The 16,183-nt window shown below is 16.5% G+C and overlaps 2 protein-coding genes and 1 non-coding gene across 3 annotated transcripts, besides 22 other annotated features; 1 reads left to right on the forward strand and 2 right to left on the reverse strand. All coding sequences in view use genetic code 6, as the record gives it.

Moving 5' to 3' along the window:
- The first annotated feature begins 1,987 nt into the window (after positions 1-1,987).
- Positions 1,988-2,026: a microsatellite.
- Positions 2,027-2,070: 44 nt separating this feature from the next.
- Positions 2,071-2,111: a microsatellite.
- Positions 2,112-2,642: 531 nt separating this feature from the next.
- Positions 2,643-2,700: a microsatellite.
- Positions 2,701-3,879: 1,179 nt separating this feature from the next.
- Positions 3,880-3,925: a microsatellite.
- Positions 3,883-3,925: a microsatellite.
- A 627-nt stretch (positions 3,926-4,552) lies between these two features.
- Positions 4,553-4,616: a microsatellite.
- A 671-nt stretch (positions 4,617-5,287) lies between these two features.
- Positions 5,288-5,323: a microsatellite.
- Positions 5,324-5,422: 99 nt separating this feature from the next.
- Positions 5,423-5,454: a microsatellite.
- Positions 5,455-6,003: 549 nt separating this feature from the next.
- Positions 6,004-6,068: a microsatellite.
- A 216-nt stretch (positions 6,069-6,284) lies between these two features.
- Positions 6,285-6,331: a microsatellite.
- A 590-nt stretch (positions 6,332-6,921) lies between these two features.
- Positions 6,922-6,970: a microsatellite.
- Positions 6,934-6,970: a microsatellite.
- A 185-nt stretch (positions 6,971-7,155) lies between these two features.
- Positions 7,156-7,216: a microsatellite.
- Positions 7,167-7,196: a microsatellite.
- Positions 7,217-7,266: 50 nt separating the features above from the next.
- Positions 7,267-7,296: a microsatellite.
- Positions 7,297-8,681: 1,385 nt separating this feature from the next.
- Positions 8,682-8,731: a microsatellite.
- Positions 8,690-8,773: a microsatellite.
- A 15-nt stretch (positions 8,774-8,788) lies between these two features.
- Positions 8,789-8,839: a microsatellite.
- A 403-nt stretch (positions 8,840-9,242) lies between these two features.
- On the forward strand, positions 9,243-9,316 carry IMG5_153270. Its single transcript has one exon. It is a non-coding gene; the product is annotated as a tRNA-Asn (tRNA).
- Positions 9,317-9,332: 16 nt separating this feature from the next.
- Positions 9,333-9,387: a microsatellite.
- A 928-nt stretch (positions 9,388-10,315) lies between these two features.
- Positions 10,316-10,358: a microsatellite.
- A 2,185-nt stretch (positions 10,359-12,543) lies between these two features.
- On the reverse strand, positions 12,544-13,483 carry IMG5_153280 (protein kinase domain protein; the record flags this gene model as incomplete). The annotated part of the gene is made up of 6 exons (XM_004030744.1): positions 12,544-12,576; positions 12,648-12,755; positions 12,806-13,020; positions 13,075-13,191; positions 13,264-13,373; positions 13,437-13,483. 6 exons carry the CDS (start codon positions 13,481-13,483, stop codon positions 12,544-12,546), a joined length of 630 nt encoding a protein of 209 aa, XP_004030792.1.
- Positions 13,478-13,516: a microsatellite.
- Positions 13,517-13,729: 213 nt separating this feature from the next.
- Positions 13,730-14,640, reverse strand: IMG5_153290 (phosphoethanolamine n-methyltransferase, putative; the record flags this gene model as incomplete). Its single annotated transcript, XM_004030745.1, has 4 exons — positions 13,730-14,062; positions 14,110-14,253; positions 14,301-14,489; positions 14,542-14,640. The coding sequence occupies 4 exons, from the start codon at positions 14,638-14,640 to the stop codon at positions 13,730-13,732; spliced, it is 765 nt and encodes a 254-aa protein (XP_004030793.1).
- Positions 14,641-14,939: 299 nt separating this feature from the next.
- Positions 14,940-14,990: a microsatellite.
- Positions 14,991-16,183: the final 1,193 nt, after the last annotated feature.

A 16,183-nucleotide genomic window follows, 5' to 3' on the forward strand; every position in this document is an offset into this window, starting at 1 on the left:
TAATGGGAAAACCTTGAAATACCAATTCATCATAGGTATAAAAAATAGAATAAATTAAACAAAAATAAAAAACAGAGAAATATTCCTTTAATGCTGCTTAAATAATTAATAAAATTGTACAGACCTAATTTAAGTAGAAATAAATGATTTAAAAGAAGGTAATTCATTTATTTAAAGTTGTATAAGAGCAATAAAATCTCGCGAATAATGCCTACTTCAAATAAAAAGTTAAATAGATATTATTTCTTCTACATAAAATTCTACAGAAACAATTCAAGAATAAATATAAAAAGTAACAAAAACTAAAAAATTAAAATAAAATTAAATAAAAAAAGTGTTCTGAGTTAATAACTCACCTTCGTTTTTTATCAATAAATGCTATAGAATGTATATTCACTTGGCGTGAATATTTAATACAACACTTTCCAAAAGAAAAGCAGCAGAACATAATATATATATATAATAATGAAAACTATCTTCTCAAAGTAATATTAAAAAAAAAAATCTAAAGTAATAAAAAAACAAAACAACAAAAAAAAGATGAAAATAGATACCTATTTTATTTACAATTCATGTCTAAAAGAAATTTTCCTTGGAAATAATGTATAAATTCCTCCCGAAAATTAAGACACATTTTTACTTTAATTTTCCATAAACTAATAATTATCAAAAAACATAAAAAAAAGAATAGAAAATTCTATATCAATCCTTAAGCAGGAATTTTAAAAATTGTAAATTGATTAAAAACATCAAAAACCAGTTTATCAAATTTACAAAAGCAAAAAAACAACTATCACAAATAATAAATAAAATAAAAATCAATCTGTAGAAAATCTTGAAAATATAAATATTAACTAAATAAACCTATCTACATAAAAAATCTTTCCTAATAATTCCCCTTAATAATAAAAAACTCCAACACCTAATAATCGCTAAAATTTATTCAAAACAGCTTTCCCATCTAAAAGAGAATAAATATAATATTCAAAAGTCTAAGATATGTGCTTAACTGAAGAAGAACTATTTAATTTTTTGCAAACTTATATATCCTAATTACCCCAAAATATATCTTAAAGCTTTGTAAGTTGTCCAAAAGAGCTTCTTTAGAGGATAAAAACTGAGTTAGAAGTAGGATGTGTGAAATATATGTAATAAAATAGTGATGAAATTTAAGGACTATCAATTTTTTTTAACGAAAATAGTCAATAATAACGCAGAATTTAAATCTTACACATCAGTACTTTATAAAAGGAAAACTTCGCAGATTTTTTAGGAAATTTAGCCTCTATTATTTTCGAAAAAGATAATTGTGAGGAAATTCGAGTTTCTCTTTTCCATTAATAATAACAAGATGAACAAAAAATAGCCGTAGACAAAGAAACACAGCTTTTTTTTACTAGCTAAGGTTTCAAATGGAAAAGTGTTAATAATTATAAATAATACAGAACTACTATTTTTGCACTTAAAAGAAATTAATAATAAATAAATTCAGTTAAAAAAATATAGGATGATTATATTGCTATGTCTACTATTTCTTTTTTGAGTTAAAATTAATTTTCCCATTAAGTTTAGTGTTTAAATTTTGATATGAGTGTTTAACTTGCAGCTTGCTTTTTAGAAGCTTCTTAGTGCTTAAATTCGAGCGTTTTTGCAAATGATAATAAAGCATTATAGAAAATTATTGGGTTTATGAATCTTTTGGTTAGGAAAAATTATGAGTTTAGAGGTTTTAAAAAAGGAGTCTTTGACGGGAAATAAAATTTAATTAAATTCATGGAAGAAAATCAATTTAATTTTAAAAATTTCGAAAATTCTATTTAAAATGATAAAAAAGTATATAATATTATATTTATTTTCTGTGTATAAAAAAATATATACTTAAAAAGGTTTTTTGTTGTATTAATAAAGCTGTTTATAAATGGATTTCATTTTCTTAATGTAGTTTTGATAATATAAATTATTTCAGAATTAATATTGTAAAAATAAAAATAAATATAATATAATATAATATAATATTATATTATATTTACGTTTTTTTGTTAAAAATAAAGCCGGAAAATATGGAAAGCTAGTTTATGAAAGCTAAAAGTTTATTAAACTAAAATGTTTATATATTGCCTACTGACGATAGTTAGACAAAAATATTTTTGTTTGAAGTTTAAGATCACTTAAAAGAATTTTAAAATGATTTTTTAGAGAAAGTTAAAGAAGTAATGAAATCTCTTAAAAATTAAGAATTCATTACTGAAACTCTTTTTATCCCATCGTTCTAAATAAATGTAGAAAATAAAGATAGTTTGGGAATGAAAGATAATTATTAATTATATTAAAATTTAAACTTTTCAATTAACTATTAATCTTACCTTCCAATAGTAAAAATTTAATTACCAGTTAATAATTATTATTTCTTAAAACCACCTTTTGTATTTGGTATCTTATTTATATATATAAATATACATTTTTATTTATTAAAAAAAGGATTATTTAATTTAGATATTGATGAAATACTAGAAATACCTTATTATTGTTTTCTTATATAAGATAATAATTTAATATAAAAATAATGAATTAAATAGTGAATTATTAAAAATAAAAAATATAAATTATAAATATATAAAAATTTAGTATAATTATTTATTAATTAAAATATAAAAAGTAATATAAATATTAAATATATAAAATAAAATAAAATAAAAATAATAGAATTTATAATTAATTAACTCTTTTATATAAATAACTATATAAAAATAAAATGGTTTATTATAATTATTAATTTTTTTAAAAAATAAATATTATATACAAATTTATGAATTAATATATTTATTATTATCTAAAATTAAAAAAGATACATAATAATAAAATAGTTATAACTAATTTTAATCTAAAATTAATATTAAACAATTAAAATTATAATATAAATTAAACTTTTTATAATTTTAAAAATATATCATAAAACCAATTAATTTTAAGGAAAAATTTCAGAAATATTATATAGTCTTACAGGCTAAAAACTAAGAATATTTAATAAACCAAAATAAAAAGTATAACTAAACAAAAAAAACAAGAAGAAATAATCAAACTCAAAACTTTAAAATAAAATAAAAGATATGTTTTACACAAATATTAAACAAAACAAATATAATATTAATTTTTAGAAAAAAACATTAAAATATATTAATTTTATTAATAATAGTTAGTATTAACATAATATCTCTTTAAAAATCTAACAAAAAAATATTATTTAATATATTCAATAGTTTAAGATTTATAGATTAATAAATAGAAAAATAGAATTTTCTGGATTAAAGTCTAATTATATTTTTGGTAATAAAAATTAATCTTATTTTAATATTATTAAATAATAAAGATAAATCTTTCTATACATAATATAATTTCTTATATGTAAAATAGTTTATGTTGCCTCTTTTAAAGATTTTTCCTTCTAGCAAGCTTATTATATTCCTGGAAATAATTATTTTTATAAGCTTTTTCATCCACTTATATTTTTACTCAATATAGGATTTTTAATTTATATGAAATAATAATAAAAATTGAATAATTATTTATTTTTTATAATTTAAATTATTATTAAAGAAAAAATTGATAACTAGCTTAAATAATTTTTATTTTAAGTCTTAACTTATCTAACTATTAAAAAATACTAATTTAATTGTTCGAATAATTTATTTTAATAGTTATAAATTTGCATATTCTATTAATAATATAAGAATTATTTTTAGAGGAATTTAATAAGACCAAAAATAAATTAATAATGGTTTTTTGTTAATTTTAATTTTTATATAATATAAAAAAAAACTCAAATAAAAAAGACAATATGCAATTTTTTTATCATTATTTTTTTTGTCAATTGAGTTTTTAATTAAAAAAATGAGAAAAATTAAAAAAAAATAAAAAATATTAAAAACTAATATCAATACAATATACTAATTATAAATAAATAATAGATATTTAATTTTAAAAAAAGTTATTATTGAATTAAATTATGCAGAAGTCATAAATTACTTATATTAGAGTTAAATATTATAAAGAAAAAGTCCTCATATTTTCAATTAATTCATTTAACTTTTCTATGATAACTTCTAAAATAATAATTCTCCTAAACATCACTTATTAACTTTTTTTTAATTAATTTATATTCTTTATATCTTAATTATAGTTTAAATGTTAAAACTATTAAAATCAAAGTATGTTTTTCCTTCTAATACTTTAAAAATATTTTAATCGTTTTCACTATATTAAAATTCATGAACTAAACATTTTAAATCTAAAAATTTAATTTTTAAACTCTCTAATCATTTTTAAGCTTTCTGTTATATTTTTTTAAATATATATATATAGATACATATATATATATTTATATAAATATTTAAATAAAATAAAATAAACTTTTCATACTCATTAAATATTTTAATAAATTAATTCATCTTCTTTATCGACATTAACACAATTAAGTTCTTCTCAATAATAGTAAAAAATCTTTAAGAAAATAAAAATTCATAATTATTAATAAAAAACTAAAATATGTTTTTAAATATACTATAAATATATATATAAATATATATATATATATATATATATATATATTTATATATATAGTTAAATAATGTAAACTATTATATATTTTGAAAAAAAAAAATAGTATAAAATATGTAATTCTAATAAAAAAAAAAATTCCTTCATATATTTATATAAATTTTAATATAAAATTATTTATTAATTATATTTTTTTTAATTAACTTTTTTAGTTTCTTGGTTTAATTTTATATTTATAATAAGTAAATATAAGAATTGATATTTAATCATTTAGACTCAATTTTTATAACATGTATAAAATTATATTTACTAATTTATATTTATTTTCTTAAATTTAAATAATATGATTTTTAATTTTTTATGTTTAAAACCATAAGTTTAATTATAAAAAGTGTTTCTTAATTAAATGTATTAATATAAATAATAATTGTATTAATAAAAAATATTAATTCAATATATATTCTTAATAATAAAAGGAAAATTAATTATAGAAATTACAATCGATTTATAAAAAGACTAAAATATTATAAAGATATTTTCAAAACATTTGTATGAAATAAATTAAATAAAAAAAATAAATTATATAAACTTCAAAATATAAAAATTAATATAATATATTAATATTTAAAATTTATGTCAATTAAAAAGGAAAACTTTAAAAACTTAATAGTAAATAAACTATAAATAATTAAACCACTGATTGTATTTCGTTTAAAAATAAATAAAATATTATTTATTATTAAAAATGCGTTATTTTTAAAAATGGTTAAATATTAATTTTATCATATTTTTTATTTTAATTAAAAGAATAATTTTGAAAGATTTTAATCTTATTATAAATTTCTATTTAACTAGATATTAAATATATTATAAATTAAAAAATAAATGTAAAAATATAAAATATATATTAATTTTTAAAAAATATAAAATTAAATATATAATTATTTTTTAACACGCACGTAAAAAATAAAAACAAATAAAAAAATTAAAATGAATTAATAAAGTATAATTAATATATATAGATATTTATATTACTTATTATATATGAAAATTTATATCTTTTTATTAAAAAAAATCAAATAAAAAATTATCAAAACAAAAAAAATGAAAAAACCAATAATAATTTTAATTTTATCATTATTATTTATGTTTAGCATACAATAAGAAAATAAAGAAAATCCTGATGTATTTGAAGAAAATATTCCAGAAGAATAAGAATAATAAAATTAAAAAGAAAATCAATAAGCTTAAGAAATTGAAATAGAGGCAAATAATGATTAAAAAATTAAGGATACTCAATAAAAATTAAATTTTACAAACAAGTACGCCTAACAAAATCAAAAAAATGAATCATAACGCGCTTAAAAAGCTGCTAAGAATTCTACAAATACAAAAACAGGAAGCAACACTATTATAATTCCAAATACGGGGTTAAATAATTAAAATAAAACAAATACAAATACAAATTCAAATACAAATACAAATACAAATACAAATACAAATACAAATACAAAGAAAACTAATACAACAAAAGTAGAGGAAGAAGAAGATAGATAGAATCTTATGTAAGATTGGGAAAAAACATGTCAGATTTTGTTCCTGATGAAATGCTTACATTCGAAATTGAATCAAAAGGAGAAGAAATTTTTTGGAAGAAATAACATAACAAACAAATATAAGAGGAGCATATTTTGTATCTTATTATACAAACGAAAAAATAGATTTCTTTGTATATAAATATATATATATATATATATATATATATATATATATATATTTTATCTTTAATAAAGATTAAAAATCCTCTTAATAAAATTATTTTTAGAAAAATTGATAAAAGAGAAGGTATATTTAATGTTGAAGCTTTAGAAATCGGATAATATTAATTTGTTTTTTCGAACAAAAAGGTATAATTATATTTATCTATTTTTAATTATTAATTTTTATTTATATTATTTTTTAATAAAGGCAAAAGATAAAAAATCTATTACTTTTGCCTTAGATGTAAGAAATACAACTGAAACTCACTTAAAACATGAAGATCTAGATCCAGTAGAAAAAAGATTAGATTCTATTGCTATAGGAATTAAGGTTTTTTTTTTACATATAAATATATATATATATATAATTTTGTTAATAGGATTATTTAAATGAACAAAGATTTGCATCAAAAAGATAATAAACATAATTAGAATCTATTAATAGCACAAATACAAGATTATTAACATTTTCGATTTTCGAAATTATTATTGTTATATTTGCAAATGCTTGGCAAATTTATTATATTAAAAAAATTTTGGATAATAAAAGAATTGTTTGATTTTCATAAAAAAATAAATGTTATCTTTATATCGAGATTAATAATTTTTTATTTAAAATTTTATATTTTTATTTATTTTTAATTTAATTTTTATTTGCTAGTAAATTTAAAAACAAATTATTTCATAAATATTTTAATAAAAAATTTTTAATAATTTTTAATCATATAAACATCATATTTTTATTAAATTTGTTTCTTGAATTTTATCAAATGCAAATTTTATAAACTATATTTGTAATAAAATTACAAATTTATTTAAAGATTAAAATAAAATTTTGTTTATATATATTTTATAAATATAATAAATATAATAAATAAAATATATAAATATATTTTTTAAAAAGCAAAAAATGAAAAGAAATAAAACCAAAAACATCTCCAAAAAAAAAACCATAAAAAAATATATAATAAAAAAATAATAAATATTAGAATGTCATCAAACAGTAGAATAGATTTAAAAGTCAAAGACACCAGCAAAGTATTCAATAATTAACGGATAGTTAAACAAAATTAAGTTCAGTATTTTTAGCATTAGATTAAAACACTAGTTAGCTTAGAAAAGCAGTAGTAATTCTAATACAATTAAGGTGCTTCTAAATATTCCATTTTTGTACTAGAGTGGTTAAGAAAATAGTTATATTAGAATGGTATTAAATTTGTTAAATAAAGACTTTGTATGTTATGTTAAACAATCAACAAAGAATTCTTTAAAAACAGTTCTAATGTAATATGATTATTGCTTATTTTCCTTAGAAAAAACTCATAATAAGTTCGTTTTACATAAAGATTTAAAACCTGAAAATATGATAATTGGAAGAGAAAGTGAAAATCATATGTTATATTATTAAATTATGGAAGGCATATTAGTTTTAAAGTGGATAAACATTTGATAGGGACTACAAGATATGTATCTATTACAGATCATATTGGGAACAAAATATGATTTATAATCTTTGGCTTATGTAATGATTTTTATTTTAAAAAATGTCTTCCATGGTAGAATTTATAAAGTTTAAGTGAAAATGTTAAGAAATATTTTTTTTAAATAAAATTAATTAAAAGACAATAGAATAAGCGAAGTTAAATAAAGAGCAAAAAATCGAATATTATTTAATTGTAAAATATTTATCTTATATAAAAAAGTTAATTTTAAATCATAATACGATTATAAATAGATTAGAAGTTACTGTAAATGCTAAATATGGGGAAAATTATTGGGATTATAATGATTCATATTAATAAAACAATTAATAAAAATAATCAAATTTATATATATAATAATTATAACTAAAAGATAATAATAATTAAGTTTAAAGTTTGTTGTTATTACTTCTGATTATTTATTGCTTACTGATAAAGAAAAAAATGAAATAAAAAATGTAAGTTTAACTCACTCAGTTTCTATAAGATATTTAATCAAAAAAAATATAGTAGAAACCATATATTAATCACTTACTAATAAATATTAATTTTTATAGATGAATAGATAATATTCTAATAATGAAAGTAAAATTAATTTTGATGAAGAATATAAAAAAAATGCGACGAATTCGTCTATCAATACTAATGAATATGAGACGGATAAATATTACAGGAATATTTAAATATTATATATTAAATTGTAGCATTTAATATCAATTTAAGTTAATGCGTATGTTTTTTCTTTTTTTTTATGTTTTTATTTTTTTAGAAATTTAAAGGATAAATAAATTTATAAAATAAATAAAATCTGTATTTTATTTAGTTTATATAGTCATTAATAATTTTTTTTTTATTATTATTAAAAAAAAAACTATCCTAAAATAAAAATATTTTATAATATAATAATTATAATAATTATATATTATAAATAATATAATATTTACAATGAGCTTATATAATATATAAAATTATTATAATCTTATATATAAATTTTTATTATTAAATATATTACTTATTATAAATAATAGTTATTATATATAAATATATACATATATATTCTCATATTAGTATATTTATTTTATAACATAAATAACAAATGTTTAATAAATTAAATTTTTAATAAAATATCTTTATTTTAAAATATAAATAAATACCTTAATTTAATATTAAGATTAAAAGATTATAATTATATTAACAAATAAAATGATAAAATGAAGAAACTATAAATATAAAAAAGAACTTATAATCTTTATTAATTTAAAGTATATATTAAATTTTTAATATTTGCCTATCTTATTTAAACTAATTATTTTTATTATCATAAAAATTAAAATAAATAAACATAAAAAAAATTATATAAAATAGTATCTTTTATATTTATAATAATTTAAAGACATTTACTGTTTGTAAACAAATAAATATATAATTAACATAAAAATTACATAAAGCTCGATTAGCTCAGTTGGTTAGAGCATGCGGCTGTTAACCGCAAGGTCGAAGGTTCGATCCCTTCATCGAGCGATTTTTTTTATTGAAATTATTTAAAAAAAAATATTGTTATTTTATTTAAAAATTAAAATAATTTTTTTTTAATTATATTAAAATATTTAATTATTTATATAAAAATATATATATAATAGTTAAAAATAACATATAATTTCAAAACATATCTTTCCAAAAATCTAATAAACCTTATTGTTTTTCTTCGATTTTTAGTTCTTCATATTCTTAACATTTGAAATCAATAATTAACTAAATATTTTCTATATTTTCTCCATTTTCTTTCTTTTTTTAATTTAATTCATATATCTTTGCAATATCATTTCTTATTATTGATTATATTATTTATTCATAATCCTAATATACACATATCTTTAAAGGAAATTTAAATTCATAACAATAAATTATAAAGCTATAGATTTCTTAATAATTAAATTTTTCTATATAATTATTATCAATTCCTTCTTACAAACAATTTAATAATGACGAAAAAAGGTTTTATAAAATTTATAAAAAATCTAGTTTATTTTTTTAAATATTTTCTAAATTTTCTTATAATTCTTGCTATTCAAAAATATCTTAAATTACTCTTTTTTAAAATATAAATTAAAATATTTATTGAAAAATAAATTTACTATATTATTTCTTTTGGAGCTTTTATTTAAAAGGATTCTTAATTTAAATAACAGAAATAGAAAGTTTTAATTTATATACAACTTATTAAGAATCCTAAATGAAAAAGACATTTTTAAGCATTTTATTTATCTATAGACATTAATTTTGTTAGGATTTTATGGCCTTAAAGTAATTTTTATATATAATTATTAATATTTTAAAAAAGAAATTTTGATAAATTTGCAATAAAAATTTCTTATGTAATAATTTGTTAGTTATTATTTATATTATATTCACTCGGATCTTGAATAATAGGTTATAAATCTAAAGAATTATCTATTAAATTAAATAGATTATTTTAATTTGATTCTTACTGATTATTTATGTTACCTTGGTTTGTTATAATATTATTTTATTATTAATTAATTTGATTATTATTATCTTGATTCTATTTATTTTCTTCTAAATAGCTAGAACTATTTAATTTGAACTAGAAATCATTCTAATTAAAAACTTCTTATTGCTATTGCTCATTATTAACTTACGGAAAAATATTAAAATACTAAGTTTTGTCCTCTTTAGAATATTTTTTTAAAATATTTTAAATATATTTATCTTCATTAAAACATTTATAAAACCACGATTAGTAAAACATATCAGTCCAATCAATTCTTTAATTAGGATCTAACTATAGAGTTTTTTCAATAAAAGCAATAGCATCTAAACTTATATTTGAATCATATTAAATATCTCTTCCTTTAATTAACTCTTTCAATTCATTAAAGCCACCACTTTTAGGATAAAATGGAGGTTTTCCATATAACATCTTTTATATAAAATTTTTAATTAAAAATAATATATAAAAATACTTAATAAACAACACAACCAAAAGACCAAATATCACATTTATGATCATATTGTTAGTTAAAAATAACTTCCGGAGCCATATTAAGTGGTGTGCCTACAAATGTAGAATTTAAATCAAAAGAAGATTTAGCAAATCCAAAATCTGCCAACTTGCAATTTAATGATTTATTTACTAATATATTTTGCAGTTTCAAATCCCTATGGATTATTTTATTATCATAAAGTTCAACAAATGCTAATAAAATTTAATATGAAAATACACATGCGAGTTCTTCAGGTATCTTTTTTTCAGGAAAATTATTATTTATATAATTTTATAAATCACCATTTTCACAATATTCAGTTAAAATATATACATAATTTCCTTCTGTAAAATAATCGAATGCTTAAATTATATGAGAATTATTTAATGATTGTAAAAGTTGAGTTTCTTAATCAATATTTTAAAGTATTATGTTTTCTCTTCTTTTATCTATTTATTTTATTGCATATTCTTTATTATCGTTTAAATCTTTACATTTGTAAACTCGAGATGTTACTCCAGTTCCTAATTCATCTTCGTATTTGAAAATATATTTATTTTTTAAAATCATTTATTTTTTTATTAAGAAAAAAAAAGGTACTAATTTTATAAAAATTTAAAAAAATAATATATTATTAAAATTACATTATATTTTTTATATTAATAAAAAAAAAATGAATACAAGTTATATATATTAATTGCATTAATGTCAAAATTGCCCTTCCTAACTAATTGAATCAGGTATAGTTGAAATTAAATAATAGTCTTTAATATGCACTGAGTGTATTAAAAAAGAATTTGACTTTTTTTAAGAAACATATGAAACAAATTAAAAAGAAATATAATATTTAGAAGGATTGATAAAGAATTTAGATAATTAAGATTATAATTTATTAGATTCAATGCAATAAAAAGAAAATTAGTTAGATTTGAATATAAAGGAAAGTTAAGAAACTTTAAATTAGTTAATTGAAAAAGAAAATCAATTAGATATATAATATCAAATGCTTTTTTAAAACAAAGAAATAGATGTAAATGAAGAAAACATTCTTGATCTTGAATATTAAATATAAAATGAAATTTAAAGGAAAAATAATATTTAAAAAAAATTAAACAATGCAAATTTTTAATTAGAAAAATTAAATACTCTTATTTGTTTATAAAGTTCATTTTAAATAAATATAAATAATAATTCTATTAATAATTACATTATTGCTTATCCTAATCTTTAAGTAGAATAAAAATAAAAAATTAAGCAATCTTATTATTATTTTATTTTTTTATAAAATATAGAATTATATTTCAGTTAATTGTGCTTTTGGTTTACTTGCGCATTTATTTTAATATTTTTTAATAAATACTTTAGAATATTAACCAAAATTTATAAAAGCTTTTTAATGTAATGGAGCTTTTTCTGTTATAGAATTAGTTTAGGAATAAAAAACTATACCTTTTTGTTGCTCTGTAAATGAAAAAAATGCTATTTTTATACCTTTTTAAAGCTTTATTATTTTTGCAGAAGAAATATAGAATTATTTTGAAAAAAATAAAGGAATTTTGAAAAACCAAACAAAGACGGAAGATTTATAAAAACAAAATATTGTTTTCAATATTCTCTTTATAAAATAATAATGGAATAATTTTTTTAATAAAGTTTTAATGTATATATGTTGTATAATAGAACAATGAATGAATAAAAATGCTATATATATATATAAATTTTAAATATTAGAAATAATTTTTTTCATTCTTATTTTTCTACTATATTACCTTCATTCTTAATTAAATTTATTAAAAATATATTTATATATAAAAAAATAATTCAATTTCTATTTTTTTATAAATTACTTTTTTACAAATGTAAAGTTAATATTTATCTAAAAACTCTTTTCCTGGATTATCACTTATTTGTGGTTTTATTATTTTAAATTCTTAGATATCCCATTAAAATTCAGGCTTTTTTTAAATAGTATTAATTTTTATTTAATAACTTTCTTTTGAAATACTTTTTATAATACTGGCTTTCTAAACTCAGAAGTCCCATGTGTAAGCACAATATAAACTCCTTTTTCTGTTAAAACTCTGTGTATTTCTTAAAGCATTTTATTTGCATTTGTTGTTTAACTTTCTCCACATAAAACAGAATCTAATAAGCCTTTATCAATAACACAATCAAACGATTTTGAATCAAATTCCATATTTCTTACATCCATTTAAATATCTTTTTTTTTTTAAAAAAAAATGTAAAAAGCTAATCGATTTTTAAGTTTTTTACATTTAAAATTAGGACCCTAATCTTTATATCTTTCTTACATTTATTTTGTAACAACCATAGAAAAATCAATATTAGTTATATTTTAATATCCTTCGTCAAACATTTCTTCACTTAATCCTTTTATTATTTTTATTATAATTATTATTTGTTATTTTATTTAATATTTATTAAATAAAATTAATGTATTACTGGAAGAACCAGATCCAACATTTAATATTTTTGTTTCTGGATTTATATGGGATAATACTTGATCTCTTATTCCACTAAATCTTTAATACCAATCAAATTAATCCTATTCTCTTTATTAATTAATTTATTTTTGTTATTTAATTATTTTAATAATTATTTAAATATTTTTTTACCTTGTATATCTTTCTTCCCAATATTATGGATTTCCGTATTAATTCATTTTTTTATATATAATATTCAATTTTTTATTATACTTTTTTTCGTTTTTTATAAAAAAACTAGTTTTTTTATTTTTAAAAAAAATATATTTGATTTTTTTTTTTTAAAAAAAAAATAAAGAAATTATTAAATTTAAATTGTATAGAAAAATTTAATAAAATAAACTTTAGCTTAAAGAAAAATATTAATAATAAATATTTTAAAAAAGACTAAATAATAATTTATAATAAATAAATTAAAATTTAAATCAATATTAACTCATTAATGCATAACTTTTAACTTTAAAAAGTTCTTTTGGAAAATTAGATTATAATTAATCTGCAACTAAAACTAATTAAACTTAATTAAAAAGTTCCAAAAATAATTATTCAGACCTTGTAACTGAATTGTCTTCCTTATCTACAACAAATCCACTATTTGCAATGTTTTCTTTTACAATAATTATTCCCTTTATATAAAATTATTTACAAAAATATAACAAAGTAAATAAGCATGTTTTTAAATTTACATTTTTTTTTAATGCATTTTTACATCTAGTTAAAAAATTAATAAAATCGTCATCAGTTAAATAGTTTGAAACCTAATTATCTTTTTAATAAAAATAAATACTTAAAAAAAATAAAAAACCCATTATATCCATATACAATCGTATAATTCTGTAAAATTCAAACTTTAAAGTCCACTTGTTATATATAATTAAACTTAAGGATTACTATTAAATTCCTATGCCATATGTTCTATGTATTTAGGGTTTTAATCAACAACATCTACCTAATATATAAAATAAGTAAATATTCTTATCTTTTTTTTTTAATAACAGTTTAAAAATGCTTTAATAATAATTCTTTTGTAATTCTTCCTGTTCCAGCACCACAATCAATTACTCTTCCATATTGTAATCCAAAATTTTTATTTAAAAAATCTAAAAATTCATTTGAATCATGTATATCAGGTTCATGTAAAATTCCGAATCCTCCTAAAACTCCATTTGTAGTTGCTTCTGTATTCTTATTAATTTTTTTAAATATTATTAAAAATTAATAAAATAAAAATTTTTACTTCCCAATATTATGCTGCCTTTAAATACCATTAAGCAATTGAACCTATTTTATTAACTACGTTTGGATGTTGTTTTCCATTTAATTCTACTTCCCACATTTCTTTAATATTATTATATCTAATTTATAATAAAATATTTATTAAAATTTGTATTTTTATATTTACACTGATCCTTAATAATCAGTTCCAAGCTAATTTACTTTGCTTTACCTTTTTTCAAAATTAATAAAGTAATAAAACAGTAATTTACATTTCTTAATATTTAATATTTTATGTAAGTATATGATTTTAAAAAATATATTTATATTTTTTATAAAATATTTTTTTTGTTTAAAGTAATTAAAATATGATTAATATCTTTAAGTTAATTGTAAACTATATTAAAATTTAGAAAAATAAATAATAATAATAATAATAATAATAATAATAATAATAATAATAATAATAATTTTTTATATACTAATTAAATATTTTATTTATTTTTAATATATTATAAATTTATTTTTTTTCAATAAAATGGATTATAATCATTCTATTAAAACTAAAACAAAGAATATTTAATAGAATTTTTTTCCATTTTTATTATAAATTGGTCCATACAATTAAGACAATTATTTTATGAATGATTTTTTACTTTTGCCAACTGTACCTTTAATTGGAAAGTATTCTAAAAATGGTTATGAATTAAACGATGTTAAATTTTTATGCGCAATAGAGTGCGAAATCGACTAAAATAAAATAAAAGAAATTGAAAACTAAGAAGAAATATATTTACCTTAAAAAATAAAAGATTTATTATATAATATTCCTGAAAAAATAAAACATAATGTACCTTCTAATAATAACGATGATTAATAAGGAATTAATAAAAAAGGAAAGTCTAAAAATAAAATATTCGAACATAATCCTTATTAATATAAGTTTTAGAATAAAATTAATTTTATGTGGATTATAAGTTTTTAAAATGAAAAAACTAAATAAAGTAATTTTATGAATATGTTATTTCATCCTTTTTCTTTCCAACCTCTTATTTTTTAAGATAAGTAAAAATTAATTTAAAATAATCCTGTGTGCTTAGTTCAAAGCGATAATAATTCAGTATTTTGTTTATAGAATGAATAAAAAAATATTAATTTTGAAAGTTTTAGAAGTGAATATTCGAGTATTCATTTTAAAAATTATTCTTTATGTTTTTCACCTAATAATATGAAGTTTGGAATGAATTTTAAATTTTAAATTTGTGACTTCTTTAGCCTGTTTTTGGCTGAAAATGGTATTCATAATGTTGCTTATCATTGGAATGTAAATGATAATAATTATTAAAAACTTTTTGAATAGGTTTTTATCTAAAATAAGAATTTGAATAATATTTTTAAGGAGCTGGAAAGTATATTAGGAAAAGAAAATTTGCATTTAAATTTTGCAAAGTAATTATTCTTTTAAGAATGAATATTATGAATTTTTTTTTTTAATATATATTTTAAATATTAAAGAAAAGTAATTATTTAAAATATAAAATATCGTTTTAACAATAAATTGATATAATATAATATTTATATTGTTGAATATCTTTTATATATAAAAAAATTATAGTATTTTTTTATTTTCTATATATAAATATTTTTTTAATTAATAAATATAT

This window comes from Ichthyophthirius multifiliis (assembly GCF_000220395.1).
Source record: "Ichthyophthirius multifiliis unplaced genomic scaffold scaff_1120509251171, whole genome shotgun sequence".
Lineage (NCBI taxonomy): Eukaryota > Ciliophora > Oligohymenophorea > Hymenostomatida > Ichthyophthirius > Ichthyophthirius multifiliis.